Source organism: Spermophilus citellus (assembly GCF_964194105.1).
Source record: "Spermophilus citellus genome assembly, chromosome: 14".
Classification (NCBI taxonomy): Eukaryota; Metazoa; Chordata; class Mammalia; order Rodentia; family Sciuridae; genus Spermophilus; species Spermophilus citellus.
Window position 1 is genome coordinate 69,812,032 of NC_138194.1, and position 20,426 is coordinate 69,832,457.

The 20,426-nt window shown below is 38.7% G+C and overlaps 1 protein-coding gene across 1 annotated transcript in view; it reads left to right on the top strand.

Annotated features, from left to right (window-relative positions):
* Positions 1-261: 261 nt before the first annotated feature.
* GRHL2 (grainyhead like transcription factor 2) overlaps positions 262-20,426 on the top strand; it is a gene marked incomplete at its 5' end in the record, with an annotated part of 106,573 nt that continues 86,408 nt past the window's right edge. Inside the window, 4 exons of the mRNA XM_081266660.1 lie at positions 262-429; positions 8,942-9,009; positions 13,444-13,837; positions 19,622-19,677. Of these exons, the coding sequence (XP_081122786.1) occupies positions 262-429; positions 8,942-9,009; positions 13,444-13,837; positions 19,622-19,677 (686 nt within the window). The remainder of the gene's footprint in view (positions 430-8,941; positions 9,010-13,443; positions 13,838-19,621; positions 19,678-20,426) is intronic.

Consider the following 20,426-nt stretch of genomic DNA (forward strand, 5'->3'; position numbering starts at 1 on the left):
CAACTTAAACACCACTTAGGCTACCTTTTAAAGGCTGTTAGTACTTTTCATAGTGAAAAAATTAATTAGTGATTTTATAAATGCAGCACATCAGTCACCTTAGTTTTAACCTTTCCTTTCTTCTCCCCCATTCTAGGAAATACAAACCAATACTTGTCCACATAAAGTATTTTGTTAGGGGCATAAAGGAAAATTCCCCGATAATGAACCCCACATTTCTTATGTGTTCACAGTAACAAAAGACTAGTGGCCTTAGTGCCCATGCCCAGTGACCCTCCGTTCAACACCCGAAGAGCCTACACCAGCGAGGATGAAGCCTGGAAGTCGTACCTGGAGAACCCCCTGACAGCGGCCACCAAAGCGATGATGAGCATCAATGGGGATGAGGACAGTGCTGCCGCCCTAGGCCTGCTCTATGACTACTACAAGGTGGGTTCTGTCCTCTTGCTTTCCCACTCTTCCTGCCTCCAGGGCTCCCCCGCTGATGGGAGGAGCAGGCCAGGGGACTTCTGTGAAATTCAGCCTCTTCTGTTCTCTTTGCCTCTTTTCGAACTCATCCGTGAAGCCCAACCTCATACCCAACAGAGGACATTTCCGTTTAGGGATAACTGTTTCTCATGTCCTTTGTGCACATTCATAGCTATTATGTACATATAATTCTTGCTTAACATCATATCACTCATACTTCCTTACTGGCATGTTTACTTTGTGGTTATGATTTTTGGTGAATAAAGTGTATTACATGGTGTGGCTGTACCAAGATTTAGCTATTGCTCAGTTCTCAGGTCACTAGGTTGCCTCTAGAGTTTTCAGTTTTTTAGAGAATATTTTAGGGGGAAGACTTGCAGAAAGTTCAATCCTTACTGCCTCCATTTATTTCAAAAGGCACTAAACTTCTATTTTGAAAAATCCTGAAAATGAAATAAATGCAACCTTAGGAAAAATACTTGCTTTATAGCACTTACAAAATAGAACATTTCAGGAAACCCCACAAGAAGAAACAGTCTGTCTTGAGGGACTATACCTGATATGACCTACTCTCTTAGCAATGTTGAAATGTAAATAAAATAAACAAGTGTTTGCTGAAGGATGGGGATACATTGCCTGGATTTGACTATGAACATCTTTGTTTTATGCTGGGAATTGGCACAATGGTGAGCTGGCTGTGTTGCTCTTATCTGGGGATGCGAGCCCTCTCTCTGCATCATGGGATGAACATCCTTGGACAATATCATCAGGAAGAGCAATTTCCCTTTTAGTGATCATCAGTCTCTGCTTCCTGTTGTCTTATCTGAGATGAAGAGCAAGGGTGAGTGACAGCTGTGAGGGATGGACAGGTCAGCCAACCAGGGTTTTTTAAATGAGGATATTGTTAACTCTAATGAACACCTCATTGTTGTTGGGGAATGCTGAGAACTCTATGAAGCGCTTTTCATGGGTACCCTTGCTGGTCTAGGCAGACATCCCCTTTATCCAGTCCAGCAGAGTTGGCAGATGTTGTGGTCTTCTATGAAAGTGTGAAACTCCCAACGTGACTCCTGACATGGTGAGAAGGGCCTTAACATTAGGAAAAAGTGGCTTCCAGATGCAAGGATGCTTTAGAGTCTAAACTACATTTCATTTCCTGACAATAAAGGAATAACTTAAACATAAAAAAATAAAATAAGCCTGAGAACCAAAATGGTTTCATGGTAGACTTTTCTTTCTTCTTTCCTGTTTGTGGTTGTTTCTTATTCTTTATCTTTTCTGATTAAAGATCTCATCTGAAAAGTACAAGGTTAGGAGTTAAAATTTGAAAAGAACTCTTCTAGGTTTGTGAGAAAAGTTCTAGCCTTTTTCCCTGGGGGAAAAAAATGAACAAACCTCCTGATTTTGCATATAATTACGAGAATTCATAGATTTCATGAAGCTCACACATCAGTAGGATCTTGGTTTTAAAAAATCTTTATCTTTGGCCTGGGGTAGAGTGTTTGCACAGCATTTGGGTTTGATCCTCAGCATGGAAGAAGAAAAAAAAGCCTAAAGCCTCATCTTCAATCTGTCCCTGTACAGGTTAAAATATATATAAACAATTGTTATTGTTTATATGTAAGTATATAATTTATATGTAACTTAATGAACAATTATATAATTGTTCACTTTATAATTATTTATTCCACAATGCATATGTTATGCTGACTTTTTAAAATGTATGCTATATTTCATAATTAAAAATTAAAGTCACAATTAAGTAGAACTTCTTTACTTTTAATTATGCTTTTTGGCTACCAACCATTAAAACAGAGCTATATTTTAAACAAAAATTCTCCAAAGTTAAAAAATACAGATATTGTGCTTTTAAAAAAAAAAAAAAAAGAAAGAAAAGTACAAGGTTAAATTCTAAATGTTTTGGAGTGAAAATTTTCAAAAATCCTTTTGGGGATCATTCGAAGCTCAGATCTCATAAAATCTGCTTTATGTCCTAGATAATTTGTTGAGGTTCAGCTTTGTTTTGGTTTCATCCTTAGAAAGTAGTTTACCTAATGAGAGAAAAATAATCAAAACTTGACAGTTTTATTTAATTTTTAAAATCCATTGACACATCATTAAAGTGATTCTGATTTAATCATTCAGATAATTACATTTTTCTAACTTTTATAATGCTAGTATTTCAGTTAATAGCTTTACTATTTAAAAGAAATTTATTGTTCTTATTTTATTCTGTCATTGTGAAATGAACATAGTTTTAGATGTCTATATGTGATGACAATTCTTTACTTTTAATCAGTGAAATAAAAAGACTTCCTTAAAATGTATTTTATTTCCCATAGGGTCAGAGAATTATCTAGTATTAGTAAATATTGATAATCAAGTATTATTAAATGTGGTACTTAGATTACCTCTCCTCTGACACATTTGCTGAGATTCAAAGGAAAGTTGAAATATTGTTTTCTGTCAATATTGTGTGACGTAGGATATGGAATACAATAAAACTCAAATTGTAGCCAAGTCTACAGCTCTTTGTACCGAATTAATATTTTCCAAGATCTGTTAGGGTTCTGGCTCCCTTCATTTCCCAGAAGATTTGCTTTCTTTTTGCTTGAAACATTTTAGTGCCTGTGAAAAGTTTTATTGGACTTGTTTCCAATGATCATTTTTGAGGCTTTGTCTGTTCTCTGGGATGCCCACAGTGTATGTTTACTGGGTTTAGAGTTATAAAGTTAAACATCCTGGGATGATAGACCTTCTCCTATGGCAAAATGACATGTTAATGAAATAGGAGTGATTTCTTACTTTTTAAAAAATATAAACTGGGAAGTTAAATTAATGTTAACAACTACTGTCACATTAGCATTTAAATTTTATCAACTTTTTGTACCTCTTTTGAAGTTTGAAGGCTGAGGCAGGAGGATCGTAAGTTCAAAGTCACCCTCAGCAACTTAACAAGGCCTTAAATAACTCAGCGAGACCCTGACTCTAAATATAATATAAAAAAGGGCTGGGAACGTGACTCAGTGGTTAAGCACCACTGGGTTCAATTCTCAATACCAAAAAAAGAAAAAGACAAAAAGAAATAGTGCTCCCTGTCCTTGGAAATTGGCAAAGGCATGTCTTTGTATAATACTTTATAGATCTCAAGTTTTGTTCACCTACATTTTTAACTGTCACCACAGGATCATTGCAGTGAAGCCCATCAGATTTTACATTTTTTGGTTAGACAACTAAGTGGAATTTACCCACGGTCACAAGACAGTCCTGGGTTTCCTAATATCCATTTCATTACAGTGTCCACTATCTTAAAAATGCTTTTATTTGAGCCTATTTGTAAATAGTTCAAAATTTTAAAATATACATTTGAAGCTTGCTATGTTGTGTACTAATTAAGTGGTATTTATTTTAAAAAAACTTATTGAATCTCTTATAATTTAGGGACTCAATTCCAGTGTAGCTCTCACTGCAGTTTAAGCTACTTACCAAGAGCAGCTCCAAAGTCAAGTGGAAAGTTTCTAGAATTTCAGGCTTGACAGAAAAACATAACAGATTTAATTAGTTAGATATTTTTAAAAAGGAGTTGAATTTATGTCTTAATCTGTTTTCTGTTGCTATAACTGAACACTACAGACTAGATAATTTATGGAGAGTTAAGGTTTATTTAACTCATAATTCTGGAGGGTGTGAAGTTCAAGGACATGAAACTGGCATTTGGTGAGGGAATTCTTACTGCATAATAACATGGTAAAGGATATCACATAGCATGACAGATTATGTATCCTAGCTCAGGTCTCTCTTAGTCTTTTCATAAAGTCACAAATGTCACTATTGAGGCCCCATCCTCATAATCTACTCTGATTCTGATTACTTCCCAAATGTTCCACCTCCAAATCTCATTACCACGAATTTGGAGATTAAGTTTCCAATAGGTGAACTTTTGGGGGATGCGTTCATACTGTAGCAACTTACTCTTACTTTAATTTTCTTTGACAGTTTGTTATAATCTGGTTTGTTATAATCTGCCTGGTCAGTAGGTTCCTGTCTGTTCTGCTGACTTGGTAGTGCTGGAAGTAGTTTGTTGGTTTGTTTATCCAACAAATATTCACAGTTTAGCTATGATCTTCTAACAGTAGTGATAGATATTATGAGGGTGGATTGGATATCCACCTCAGAGAAGCGACAGAGACACAGGCAAGGATAAACCACCTATAAACCTGTAACCCACGCATAGAGTAAGTGCTGTGTTTAGGAGCAGTAAATTGACTGACAATTTTCCAGAGTCCACAGTCATACCAGAGGGAGCAATGCTGGCTCTGCTGCAGAATAGAGGAGGTTGTCAGGTAGACAGATGAGGAGAGAACCTGTCAGATAAAGGGAACAGGAGACAGAAAACATGGGCTGTAAAATGCCAAATTGAACTCAGTGGAATCCAAGTAATGGTGCAGCTGAACAGGGGAGGGAACTGAGGTCAGTCAAGAAGGCGGCAGCTCTGTTTTGAAGAACCTTGCCAGGGCAGGCTGGAGGGCAGGGGCGGGCCAGGGTTGGGTACATGGTCTTGCTTTTTGTAAAATAAATGAATGAATGATAAATATTTATAAGCTATTGAGAATTATTTTAAAAAAATCAGCTTTTCTACTTTTCTTTTTTTCTAGCCTCCTTGAGGAATAATTGACACATAGAAATTATATATATTTAAGGCCAACAACTTGATGTTTTGGTATATCAGCTTTTCATTTAAGTTTGTGCAAATCCATTATGGACAATGAAGAAAATGAAAAGTTTATAATCCTTGTGTTATAACATTTGACTTAAATTTCCTCCAATTCCAAAGGATTTTGAGCTCAGGTATCATAGACGGGAGATATTATCCACTTATATTATAACAGCAACAGCAGAGAGGTGGATTGAGGGGAGAGAGTTCAAAAAGCAGTCCATTGCATTAGTTCAGATGAAAAATACTGATCTAAAGGATGAGTATGGGGAAGGGGAGTTCCCTGGATCAGCATTTGTGAGTGTTTTTCCTAAATCATCCATTCAAACAGGCACTACAGAGAGACAAAGCAATATACTCAAGAAATTATTAAGTATATATTTGAATAAAAACTGGCAACTGATTGTGTGTGTGAGAGAGAGTTGCTGGGGAGAGCTCAGAACTAAGAGCAAGATGCCTAGATGAGTCTGGGGTGATCAAGAGTTTGAGGAGCTTGTAGGAAGTCCAGGTGAGATATAGTAAATGTGGATCTAGTGCTCAAGAGAGGGGACAGAGTTCAGAGGTCTCAGTTTCTCTGAAAACAGTCTGCAAAGCCCAAAGTGATCATGGTTCAGAGAGGCCTGGATTGCAGCAAATAATCAGCAACCAGCAATCATCTCTATAGCTTTTGCTCAACACTGTAGAATGAGCACAGCTGTCTGCCCAGAGCTCATCCTAGTGGCTCTGGGCAACAGTAACATTCCCTTCCATGTGTCTTTGGAGTGAGTTTAGAATCCCTATTTTTTTTTTTTCTGTTTCTTCAGTTCTGCCTTCCCTAGGCCATTGGAATTGATGAATTCATTCTTGCAGTAAGTATTCTGAGAGGACCTATTACATCCTAGGCACTTAGGACATTACTACACAGGATAGGTACTCATGGAGATTGTGGTCTTATCATGGATACAGAAATTCAAATGGGACTTGAGGTCTATTCAGGACTATAAACCTGGAAAACGTGTGGAAGTGGGGAGTGCATTGTGTTCCAGGTTGAGCCAACTTTGTGTGAGGGCTCTGTTTTGAGAAGGAGCTTTGCATGGTCATAGACACCCTGTGGCTCAAGTGTGATAGGTAGCAACTGGGCTGCTCGTGCTGAGATGAGAGGCTTTTTGGAGGTCATGTTCCTGAGAGTACGAGAGAGTTTTAAGTAGCAGCATGAGAAAATCAGACTTGCATTTTTATGAAGACCACTTGGATGCAGAAAGGAATTGCGGGAATTGAGTGAAGAAGAGGAGAGATTCAGAAGACGGTTGCAGCCCAGGCAAGAGGCACTGGGGGCTGAGTCTAGAGGGTGGATTTTAGACACAGGGTATTTCATGCCACCTTGTTGGTGGGGAATGATTCAAACAAGAGAACGTGTTTATGCCATAACACAGAACCTATGGAAGGGACCATAATGAAGTAAAACATCTGTCCTGTGCAAGGCCCTTCCTCACCTGGCTTTCACTCATCTCTGAAGCCACCTCTCCCACTTATACATTTCTTGCTCTGGCAATGACTTCCTTATTCTCTTATATCCTGGAGTTTTATAGAAGCAGTTCCCATAGCTAGAAAGCCTTCTCCATCCACCCAATAAATTCTCTCCCAATCTCAGTAATGCCGGAAGCTATGTCCTCTAGGTTTCCAGAGCACCCTGCACATAGCTCAGTTTTACATCAAATCTCTGGGGACTGGATTTTTAAAAAACACTATTAGGGAACACTACGTATGTGTAGAGAAGCCAGGTGCTTCCTGGTGGGGATGAGCTGTGTGGTAAACCAGGACACAGCCGCAGGAAATCTGGGGAGACAGGGTCTTCTCCTTAAATACTGTTTTCTCCCTACCATCTTAAAAGAACACATTCTGGTAAAATATGCATGACATTAAATTTAGTCATTATTAAGTGCACGGTTCAATGGCACTAAGTAAGTTATGTGAACATTCCACCATTCATCTCTAGGACTTTCTCATCTTCCCAAGCTGAAACTCTGTACCCATTCACCACTAACTCCTCATTCTCCCCCACCTGACCCCTAGGGATTTCTATTCTGACTTCTGTCCCTTTGACCTTTTCTAGGTGCCTCATATAAATGGAGTCATACAACATTTGTCCTTTTGTGTCTTAGTTTATTAGCATAATATTGTCAAGTTTCATCCATAGTATAGCATAATTGCCATAATTATAGCAGAATTTCATTCCTTGTTAAGTCCAAATAATATTCCTATGCATGATATACCACATTTTGTCTACCCATTCATCTGTTGATATATACTTGGGTTGTCTCCTTTGGGTTATCATGAATAAAGCTGCAATGAACATTGGTGTACTAGGTATTGAAATTTTATGATCTGTCCTCTTCAATACATGACAGGAACCATGTTTTATTCATGCCACTTCTATCTAATACTTAACAATGCCTGGTACATTGTAGACTCCCCAATTTTTTTTTTAATATTTTATTTAGTTTTCAGCGGAAACAACATCCTTGTTTTTATGTGGTGCTGAGGATCGAACTGGGGCCGCACGCATGCCAGGCGAGCGCGCTACCGCTTGAGCCACATCCCCAGCCCCCTAGACTCCCCAAATTAACATAAAGGACTTACAATTGATTTATTTTACTTTAACAAATACCTATAAAGCACCGGACCTTCTAAATGCTTTTAAAAATTTACCTCATTTAATTTTACTAAAAGCCTTTGAAGTACGGGATGATCATTAAGCTCAGTTTACAGAAATGAGGAAAGTTGAGTTTAGTCAGAGTCAAGCCCAGGCAATCAGGCTTTAGGTTTTGACCCTTGGTGACCCTGCTGTCACCTCCCTACTCCAGCTACCTGGGCTTGCATACATATCTGGGCCATAGGAATTACTCAAGGAGTCCAGTGGAAGAATGTTTCTCGTCAATGTGTTTATATCTTAAGATGTGAGGCTGCATTTGGATGCAAAGGAGATTGATTAAAAGAAAATCTGAAGATGCATTGAAAACCCAAAGACAAACAGGTAAAAAAAATAAAAACAAAAACAAAACTAAACAACCAAATAAATCCCAACCTACTTACTCATGTGTTTGGAAACGATGGCTGAGCAGAGGATCCATGATACAGCAGGGAGATGATGGTTGGAGAACTGCTGGTGGGGTGTCCTCCTAACACCTTTTCAGTAACACTTCAGGTAACACGTTGGCATTAGGGTTAAGATGATAATGAAAGTGCATTGGAAAAAGAGATTGTGGAGTCAAGTTCCCAAGCTGTGTAGGGAGGGTGGTAATGGGTAGCATATTAGCTGCTTGTTCCCCGACTGGCTGAGAGTGTGGTCCCCTCCTCAATCCCCCTGCTCTTGTTGGCACCTGATGTCCCTTATCAGAGGGATAGTCTTTGCTCCTTAACAAGATGCTTTCTGTAACTCCATGATGCTTTCTGTCTGCTCAAAGGCACCCATGTCCTGACTCAACCATACAAGTTGCTCCTCTCCAAAAGTGGGGAGGGCATGGAGGTATCAGGGCCAGGGACAAGGTCATCAAAATCATGTCTGTTGTGACCTTATGTTTATCACCACCCCCTTTTATTCTGGGTCCACTGTCATTGTCACTCAAGCTCCTCACTCTTTAACATCTCCTGACAATAACAGATTTGCCATTTCTTCCCAGAGAATGTTCCATTGTGATTTCTTTGTTTACACTGCTGTCTGGCTCTGCACACGGTCACTGTTGCCTACATGTCAGTCTGATTGATTGATCATGTTTCCAGGTTCCTCGAGACAAGAGGTTGCTGTCTGTCAACAAAGCAAGTGACAATCAAGAAGACCAGGATAAAAGGTATGATGGATGTAAAGGAAGCTACTGGACCCCCAGCATATCTCCTTTTCTATATTTTTTTGAAAAAAGTAGTATTCAACTAATAGATTTTGTTCTTGAGAGGTGATGTGTTAAAAACGCTTTGCCCTCCTCTGCCTGTTGGAGTTTGGACCCAAACTGAATCTCTCACTAGGGAGAGAAAATTCCATTGTTTTGATTATGCATCCAGAAGGTCAGCAGCAAGCTTTTCAGATGAGGAGCCTGCCAAGGAGGCTTAGAAGCCTGAGAATAGGCTGGCAAGGGAGCCGACTGCTGGGGTAAACATTTCTGACCAGTACCACGGCTCCACCACTGCACCAAGCCTGGAGGGAGTGAGACACAGAAGGATGGAGGATCCGTCTTCCTAAGGGAGATGGTAGGGCTCCTTCTTAGCTGAGGGAGGCAGCTGGTGGAGGGCCAGGATCTGTGTGAGTGCTCTTTAGGTGCAAGGGTGGGAAAGCCATTAGGAGATCATTATGTCACCCCCTGTGCACACACACCTTTCTGCCCCTTTGAATTAAGAACCAGTAACAACCAGGACACAGATAAATTGATATTTAAAAGGGGAAAAAATGCCACCAATTTTATGTCTAATGAAACCAATTGGAGAATGTGACTTGAAATCTGTAGCCCATAAATCTTCAGTCTTGACTTAGGTGACTCAAGGTAGAATGTCATACCACTGTGGTACAGCAGGGTGCTGTCTTTTGGTTCAGAATGATCCAAACAATGATCCAAACAAAAGGAGGGGACCACCCTTCAGCTACTTCCCTTCTAGTCACCTACTTTTCCTCTGCAGGGGGATGGAGAGAAATCACAGGGGTTTTCTCTAGAAGTTTCTTTCACATGGAAGTATGAAGCCAGGAGAAATAAAATCTCCAGCCAGTGTCTATGTCAGAAACATATCTGTCCTGGATAGAAACTGCTATGACATTATGATCTTTTTTTTTTTTTTTTTTTTTTTTTTGCCTACTAGCAGCTCTGCAGCCCCTGCATATAACCCACCCCAGCAGATCACACTGTCTGTGCCTCATTCACTGTTCCACTAGGGACTTTCTGAAACTATCCTGGGGTCTCAGGACCTCACTCTTCAAATCTTGTGACATTTCCTCCATACAGCCAGTTTTATTGAGCTAATGGCTTGTGCTGTCTGCTAAGCCTAGGCCAATAATCACAATGGAGTCAGGGCACAATGAGCCTAGGCAGTGTGCTCTGTCTGCATGATACATCAGAGGCAAGAGAAGCCATTTTTTATTAAGGCATATTTTAGAACAATATTTCAAAGTGACAGCACTCGTTGTATTTCAGCAATTATTTTTGTGATTTCCATGAAGCACCTTAAAAAAAAAAAAACCTGGCTAGGAGGTAGAGTAAAGCACCTTGTATAGAATAATTATGACTTAGCAGACTTCTCATTGAATCTAATTTGGAAGGATATCATTTTGATCTGCTATGTGTTCATGAATTAAGGTGCCATGTGCTAACATGATATCATTACAACTGTTTGTATACAGAAGTTACTACTTGGGGAAAATAACAGACTCTCAATGATACAATCCAATTTTTTTATAAAGTGTATTCAGCGCACCATTCTTTGTATGGCAATTTTTTCTTACAATATAGTTCAATTCTAAGTTCTATTGCAGGTAAGCCAGTATCCCACAATAATTCTTCTTTTGTTCTAATTTCCCATTTCTTGGATGTCTTTCTAAAATTCTCTGGCATCAGCTTCTGAAGTTAATTTTATGACAGAGGCATAGTCACATATCATAGTGTGGTGTCTGAGTCAATTATTTCCTGGTGATATGGTAATAACAATTCAGCTAGATTTATACAACTCTATAGTTTGCTTATTTATGTGTTAATAAGAACACCAGAGGATATTTGGACTTGTGCTCTTTGTTTAAAATTAATGCTTTACATGAAATAAAGAACTGAAAAATCTGGCCTGAAATAGACTATAGACAAGCTTGAATATTCTGGCAAAGCCAAAAAATGTGCCTGTGTGAAGTCCAGAGTGGAAAGTGGGTAATTGCCTTGGCAACCAATCAGGGTAGACAAACCCATCATTACTCAATCTGCAGGACCTTATCCACAAGAATTGTTTTTTTTTTTTTTTTTTTTTCTCCACCAGAGGGGTTTGGTAAATTCTAGGTTCCAATTTAACTAGTGAAGGAATGACCAGGGGCCCTTACTGTGTTCATGATGTTGAGGCCCACTCAGGGTGGTCTTGTTATGGCAATACTTTTTTCTGGTTTTGTTTTGTTTTGTTTTGTTTTTTAACACTGATTTTATCATGAGGTTTCTTTTTTAAAGGAACAACCATTAACATTCCATGCAATGTTCTAAGCAACGGGGCTTAGGAGGTGCTGATGTAAATGGGTGGTCTGGCTTTTGGCATTATCCTCCTAACTGGATTCAGATGAAACATAATTTCTAAATCTTCACTGTGTCTTATATGTGATTCACTCCATTGATCCTACCATGAAAACAGGTTAATGCTGAAAGCCAGAATGTCTGTATGAGTTCCTAGAATTATTATTATTGTTTCCATAGAACTGTGACAGACTCAGATGTTTAGCTATTTTTCTGTTGGCTTTGTTCATGGGGAACCTTTCTTTCTTCAAACTTTGCTTTGAAGTTTTATCTGAAAATTCAAAGCTAAAAACACTTGATAGGTGAGCTCAGAGGCTATTGGACTTCTTCTGATAGAAAGGAGCCACAAGAGCCCAATTTTTGGAAGACAAAATTTTATTCAAATATTTCACTCAATAAGAGATGCTAATCAGCCCCAGAAATTTCATGCTATATAAAAAACAAACAAATTTTAAAAAACCCCAAACATCCCAGATTATTTAAGACAAATATTCATGGAAAATATGTATTTATCTCCATAATATGGAGAATAGTCATAAATGAATAAAAGTGCTCCTCTTCCAATTTTACAGAACAGAGGGATCTTGCTAGTAAAATCAATAATTATCTTCCATTTATATGTTCCTCTTTGCTTCTGCTCACTCCTGGAATTCTTTAGTCTAAATGAAAGTATTTCATTCTAACCTGCCAAAAATTAATTTTCTAAACCCACTCCTTTCTCTCTACCCGCCAAGAGGTCAGAGATCTTGTTATCCATAAGCTCAATTATAGCATTTTTTTTTTTTTTTGGTACCGTGGATTGAAATCAGGAGCACTTGACCACTGAGCCATATCCCAACCCTATTTTGTATTTTATTTAGAGACAGAGTCTCACTTAGTGCCTTACTTTTGCTGAGGCTGGCTTTGAACTCACGATCCTCCTATCTCAGCCTCTGAAGCCACTTGGATTACAGGTGTGCCCACCACTTCCTGCCCAGTCATAGCACTTCCTTAAGATCCACTTCCTTAAGTGCTAACAATGTCTATCTATGTACTCAAGCTATTTCTCAATTTGGGAAAGATACTTTAATGATAAATTCTTATTTCTTTTTTCCTTTAAGAAATTTAACCCACAGAATGGTGAAAAATATCCCTCCTTCCACTCTTCAAATTACCATGCTTATCCTGTTGTGTTTTTCTCTTTCTCTTAAAAACTTTTGAGAGTTTGCAACCACATAACAGAAGTGCAGAGGACAGTACAATGTCCTCCTCAAATGCTCATTGCATCTTCCAATTCATACTGATAAATTTTCATCACACCACCTTGATATCCACAATTTCCCTCTTACTCTTTATTCCTTCATTTTAATCCTGACACCACAGTCTTTTTACTTCTAACCTCTTCTGATTTGGACCTCTAAAAACAATATTTTATTACATAAACACAAAATCATTATCACAACCAACTAAGTTAATGCTACTTTCTTAAGTTCCTTGTCCATAGTCAATTTCCTCAAAAAGTCCCCATGCCTTCTACTATCTCTTCAATTTGTTCAAGTCAGGGTCCAAACATGATCCACTCATCCACTCATAATACTTGATTATTAGAGTTTTTAAATTATTTTTGATTTAAAACTGTCCTCCTTCCTCTTTTATTGTTTTTGTTTGTTTGTTTGTTTTTGTGCCTTTGACTTGTTGACAAATTTACGTCAGTCAGGTGTGCTACATTCTGGTTTGTTTCTTTTTGTTTTTTAAATATTTCTTCCAGTTCCTGTATTCCCAAGAGCTGAAAGTTAGGTCTAAAGGCATGATCAGATTTAGGGTCAACTCCTTTTTTTTTTTTTTTTTGAACAGTGATGCTCTATGGTGGCACTGAGTAGTTGACATTGGGAGATACCAGGGACATGCATGGCTTGTTGTCCTGCTTCTGGTGATGCAAAAATCCTTTGCATTCTGTTAACTTTCCCCTTAGTGGCTGCCCGCATCGGGTATTTCTTGCGAGTGGCAAAGTGGTGACTTTTCTAATTGTATGACATTGCGGGGGTGGGTTTGTACACACAGAAACTGTCTTGGCGCCAGTGAAGCCCAGAGTAATTTGAGTGGAGGAGAAAACCGCGTGCAGGTCCTAAAGACGGTTCCGGTGAACCTTTCCCTAAATCAAGAGCACCTGGAGAATTCAAAGCGGGAACAGTACAGCGTCAACCTCACCGAGAGCCCCGCCATCATCCCGGTGTCAGGGATCACCGTGGTCAAAGCTGAAGATTTCACGCCTGTGTTCATGACCCAACCTGGGCACTACACCCGGGGAGACGGGGAGGAGCAGCGCGTGGTTATCTTTGAACAGACTCAGTACGACCTGCCCTCCATCGCCAGCCACAGCACCTATCTCAAGGACGACCAGCGCAGCACCCCGGACAGCACCTACAGCGAGGGCTTCAAAGACGGCACCACGGAGGTGAGCGAGGGCTGAGCTCCACTGAGCTCTCTCTTCTCTTTTTAAGTGGATTAAATGAATGGAAATGTGAGTTTAGGTGTTTTTATGTGTTCGTTGGTATTCTGGAATTTTCTCTAGGTGAATGGATGTGTGTAGAACATGGCAAATTTTTGGCAAGTCTTAAATGACAGATTCTTTTAGCTTTAGTCTAAAGATTAAATATTTTTGAGGCATTAAAAAATATTCTTCCCAAGCCTAGTGCTGCACATTTGTAATCCCTGTGGCTCCAGAGGCTGAGGCAGGAAGATCATGAGTTCAAAGCCAGCCTTAGCAACTTAGCAAGGCCCTGTGCAACTCAGTGAGTCCCTATCTCTAAATAAAATACAAAAAAAGGGGGGGGGGGCCTGGAAATGTGGTTCAGTGGTTGAATGCCCCTGGGTTCAATCCCTACCAAAAAGAAAAAATGAAATTGTTCTTGCTTAGTAAAGTTTCCACCTTGACCTCCTCTAGTAGTAACCTCCCAAATGATAGGTAGCAAAAGACATTGCCTATCAACTCTTTTTTTAAAAACAATGTCATTTTTAAAAACCTTGTTGGATTGAATATTTGAGGAGAAGGTGTTCTATCTATAGTCCATTTTATGTGTGTGTACTTTGTATTTTATGCTGGAGACTACATGTTTTCAGGTGCCCATAGAATGTACAAGAACAATAATCTTTGCTTCTTTAAGTTCATATGTTCAGAGTGCTGAGTTTGAGAGATTTGGTTTGTATACAGTTATGTAGCTGTCTTTGGAATCACCATGTAGAAAGTTCCTTCACCCTAAAAGTTCCCTTAAACCCCCTCTTCCTCCTTGGCTCTTGGGAAATGCTAATCTGCCTTTTGTTACTATATTGTTGCCTTTTCTAAAATGTCAGGTAAATAGAATGATAGAGTGTGTGTATAGTCTTTTATGTTGTCTTCTTTCACTTAGCATAATTTTATGTTTCACTTATGTTGTTTATATGATTTTTAAAAAATTGCTGAGTAGTATTCCATGGTAAGTGTATATCACAGTTCGTTTACCTTTGTACCAGTTGATAGATTTTGGTTGCTTCCAGTTTGGGGCTAATATGAATAATGCTGCTATAAATATTCATGTGTTTATTTTATTTTATTTGGTCCAGCCATTTTTTTTTTTTTTGTATTTTATTTAGAGATAGGGTCTCACTGAGTTGCTTAGGGCCTGGCTTTGAACTCACGTGTGATCTTCCTGCCTCAACCTCCTAAACCACAGAGATTACAGGCATGTACCACCATGCCCAGCTTCATGTGTATCTTTTAATGTGGACAGAGGCCTGTCATGAGCCAATACCTAGGGCTGGAATTGCTGAGCCATTTGGTAAATGTACATTTAAATTTACAAGGGACTCCCACACAGTGCTTCAAAGTGATGGTACCATTTTCATTCCCATTGGCAATGTATGAGGATGCCTGCCTTCCACACTCTTTCTAAAACTGGGTATGTCACTCTTTCTAACTTTAGCTATTTTAGTGATATAACATGGTATCTCATTTTGGTTTGAGTCTGCATTCTCTGATTTCTGTTGAGCTGTTTCATATACCTATTTGGCCCTCCCTGTGACTTCTTTTATGAAGTATTTGTTCAAATTCTTTGCCCAGTTTTCAAATAGGCTTATTTATGTTTCTTTCATTAGGTTGTAAGAGTTTTTAAGTAGTGTGAATATAAGCTCTTTATCATCTTGTTTTGTATCTTGTACCTTTTAGTTTCCTGAATGTCTTTCAAAGAGCAACAGTATTTAATCTGATGAAGCTTACTTTGTCAATTTTGTCCTTCATAGTTGATACTTTTGGATATTGTTTAAGAAGTCTTTTCCTATCCCAATGTTACAACAAATTATTTTTTCCCTGTAGATGCCTAATAACTTTACCTCTTACATGTAGGCTTCTTATCCATTCTTAGGTAAATTTTATATTTGATATGAAGTAAGGAAAAAAAGTTCTGTTTCCCCCCACACATTGATAATCAGTAGTTCCAGCATCGTTTGTTGAAAAAATGATATTGCATCCATTTAATGGCCTTGAAATCTTCTCAGAATATCTGTTCATGATATAATCGTGGGCCATCTCTCCAATATTTGACCTAGAATATGTAATGCATACCTTTAGTAGATCATCACCTTCTTTACCTTTAGGGAGCAGTGCGTCTAGATTTGAGATACTCATTGGCTTTCCAATTTTAAACATGATGGCAGAAGGGGGAAATGGGTGGTTTTTAATTTCCTAAAGAGGAGAAGCATGGTGGCAGCATGCCAAATATCTTCAGCTGGCTGCTTATTTGGGACAAAAATGTAGTTACTGGAGTTTGGGATTTCATTGCTTAATAATAATATTTAAAAATAATAAACACTTGGTAAGGGTTGGGATTGTGGCTCAGTGGTAGGGCACTTGCCTAGCATGTGTGAGATACTGGGCTCAAACCTCAGCACTATATAAAGATAAATAAATAAAAAATAAAAGTATTGTGTCCATCTACAACTAAAAAATATTAAAAAAAAAAACCCAACACTTGGTAAACACTTGCTGTGTGCTAGGCATCCATCTTAGTCTGTTTTGTGCTGTAATAACAATGCTGGAGCCTGAGGAATTTTCAATGAATAGAAATGCATTTGACAAGCTGTTCTGGAGGTTGAGAAGTTCAAGATCAAGGAGCCACATATGCTGAGGGCCTCCTGCCACATCATCCCATGGCAGAAGGGCAGAAGGGCAAAATGTACACACGTGTGACAGTGCTGAATTTGCTCTTGTAACAAACCCACTCTGGCCGTAAGAACCCACTTTCTTGGGGCCGGGGGTGTGGCTCAGTGATAGAGTGCTCACCTAGCATGCATGAGGCACTGGGTTCGATCCTCAGCAGCACATAAAAATAAAATAAAGGTATTGTGTCCACCTACAACTAAAAAATAAACATTAAGCCAAAAAAAAAAAAAAACTTTCTCAGTAACAATCCACTTCCACAACAGTTACCTTTATCCAGTTACCATGACCATCCTCACAATCTGTCATCTTTTAAATATCTCACCTCTCAACACTATTACATTGGGATTAATGTTTCAACACAGGCACTTGGGACACATTGAAACCAGAAAACATAGCAGCATCATTCTAGGTGATGTGTACTCATTAATCCTCCTGAAAGCCACATGAGGGGGTAGCATTATTGTCAAATTTCTTTTCTTAATGAAGAAACCAGGGCACAGAGAAAACAAGAATTGGTCACTTAGCAGCAAGTGGGAGTGATGGAACTTGACCCAAGCTGGCTGCTCCAGCACCTACATCCTTAACTTTCACCTCCATACTCTTGGAGAAGACTGTGTGGGACCTTCCAATTCTCAGTAGTTCCATTGCTTAAGTCAGTGACTCACCAAATGTTTGTTTAAAATCTGGGTGTCCTTTATCTATGGCCATAGATAGTTCTTATCTTCTGGGTGGGGAGAAGAGGCTGAAAAGGTTGGCAAGCAGCATAAGCTCTCTGCAGTCCTGCGGGAGCTGGTGCACCCAGCCTTGCCACTCCTGACACCAGTCATTTAGGGGCACCTGTTGTATTCTCTACAATCAGCATGACCAGAGCCAGACATGAGAAATTCCCTGCCCCTAAAAGGCTATCATATTTCTTGGCGTTTCGTGGCTTTACAACTAAACTTTTATTATCCTCATAATAAAAAAGGAAAAAAAGTCTTACAGTTAGCTTCCTGTTATGATGCTGAAAGTAATTTTAAAAAGTTTCTTTTAGCTGAGTGAGGGATCTTGTAGAGTCTTTGATATATTGTTGAATACTCGATTTGTCCCCCCGCAGTCAGGGATGCTTCTGTAGGAAAAACAAATAACTGAATCTACCACTCCATAATCCCAGGTGAGGGATTAGGTACAAGTTTCTTCACCAGTGGGTTGCCACTGATGTATTTTCTCACACTTTCTAGAGACATTCTGTTAGTCACAGAAGAGTGTGTGGACATGGTCCAATGTCAACAGAAACATCATACTATTGGGGGCATGGGATATCAGTTGTGTTTGTGTTGTAGATAAAGAGCCATGTGAAAGGAAGCTATTGTGTTCGGAGCTTTATTTTGGAGTCAATGAGAAAGCAAAGGAACTTGCCAAAAGCTAAAAATGAAGCATTTGGGTTGAGCTGCTGCTTTTCTCGTCTTGAAGATTGGAGTTTGTCTTGTAGATTGTATTTCAGCCTGATGTAAGTTAAACCAAATGATCTGCTATGATCTTGAGTCCGCTTTTTTTTTTTTTTTTTGGTTGTTGTTGTTTTTTGCAACTGGTTCTAAGAGCAAGTTTGAAGTATTTTCACCAAGAAAATTTCATGAAGGAAAATTTGTCTAAAATCTAGTACTTCTTTTAGGCAAACTAAGAACATTTCTGGAACTCTTGTTGAATGAGTGAATTTCATTTTGCTGTTTGGGTTGGATTCCTCTGTGTGTTTGTCTAGCAGGAAGGAAGGGAGCAGTTTGGATTGGATACTGTCCAGATGTAGGGGCCCTCAGAAACCAGGTACTTGGTAATCATTGTTCAAGAGAGGGGATAATCAAAGTGGAGCTGGGGATGTCTTTGCAAAGAAAGCTGAAATCACTTAGGGAAGGGGATGTTACCTGCTCTTGTAGCTGTGCTATCGTGTCCTGGGCTGGATACTGCTATTCTTCTGCCTTGTCTATCCTCCCCCAGAAGCACTGAACTCTCTTAGGACCATCCAGGCCAATTGTCAGTGTTGATTTTCACTTTCTCAGTTGTGTATTTTTCTTATTTCTCTACTTGTTGAGAATCCTGTTGTTTTTCTATAGAGGGCTTGCACACTATTTATAATTTTTTTTGATTTCTTAGAGATATTTGAAAAATAAAAGGTCACAGTGAGGGGACTGGGTGTGTGTGGCCAACCTAGTGCTTCTCCACCAGTATTCTATTATTCTTGCTTTAGGATCAAGAGTTAAGGCTTTGAGGCATGTACTTTTGAAAATGTTCTAAAATGTAGCAAAATGCATTCTGTTTGAACCATATATATAAACAAACATCTCTGGACCCAAGCTTCTTTTTGTACAATACTAGACTTAAAGTTTCCTCCAAAACCCTACTCTTAAAATGTGATCATGGAGATCCCTAGAGAAGGGCCTTGACCATGCTCAAGCTGTTACCACTTACTAGTGCTTAATACACATCCATAGTGCTCACTATGTACCAATCACTTTTAGTAATATTTTGTTAGCCTATTTAGTCCCTCTAATTGGTAGGCACTTAACAGATGGAGAAAATATCAAGTTGGCTTTATTTTATAGGAATATCAGGTAAGAGAGCTAGAAGTTGGCCCTGGACAGTCTTGCTCTAGAACCTGTGCTTCTAACCACTCTCCTATGTTGCTACATTATGTGCCCTCTGTGTTATTAATATTCCATGAATTCAGAGTTTGTGATATTTGTAAGAGTGTTGGAGAAAATAAAAAATGGAAGTGATATTTTATGTTTGAAGAAATAGTTTCTAACTGCAAATGCTTTGGGAACACCTGTGGACATGTGAATAACATCCAAAGCCTGAATGTATCTTCTGTTGAGTGTAGCTCTCAGGGAGGAGGTGGTATGTGAGTTCTGTAAAGAGGTGGAAACTATTTTTGTCATTTGAAAACATAATGCCCCCAATACACAACTTTCCTTTCTAAGGGGAGACTAAAACAGAATACACTTATCATTTTTTTCCTTTGGTGTACTGACCTACTTTTTTTTTTTTTTTTTAATGACTTAAATTTTGCAGAAATTTCGGAGTGCTTCAGTTGGGGCTGAGGAGTACATGTATGACCAGACGTCAAGGTAGGTAAACCAGAAGTTGCACCTTCATTAAGGATCCTTTAACTGTTCCTGTAAGTTACACTTTTGAACAATTTTTTCTTTGTTTACTTTCATAGAACAATCTTATTTCCTTTGCCTTCCATTCTTTGCTCTGTGCAAATGAACTTCTACATCATTATTTCCAATCTTGACAAATTACCTTCTAAAAAATGGAAATGCATAGATGATTTGTGTGTAAAATCCAAAGCACTGTGTGATTGGCTCTCAGTTCAGTCACTTGGCCTGATTTCTCTTCTGCTGCCACCATTGTCAGATGGTTTGAGCAGGTCTCTTAGACCCTCCCAAGCTGTGGAAGGAGGAAGGTGGGCTGAATCCAGAGTTTTTACCCTATGTTCTGGACAGCCTGAGGGGATATGAACCTCTGCAATTATATTAAAAGTTGTTTATGTTCATATGTGACTATTTCTGGGAAGAGGGTTCCAAGCTTTCCTTATATGTTAAAAACAATCTTTGACCTAGTTATCTAGGTGACCAGTAGCTTGTAATCAGGTCTAAATTTTATTATTTTATGGTACTGTATCATAATTGTTCTTTTGGGCAAAATATCATTGCAAATGGTTCTGTTGTAATTGATTTATTTCCCATATTCTCTAAGATACATATTCTGGAATTTGCTTAGCTCATTTGCTTAAGCCTCAGATTTTTATCATATAAGAAGAGTATTATTTTCCCCCTTAGAATTCTTTCTCATTATAAAAGTTAAAGTACAA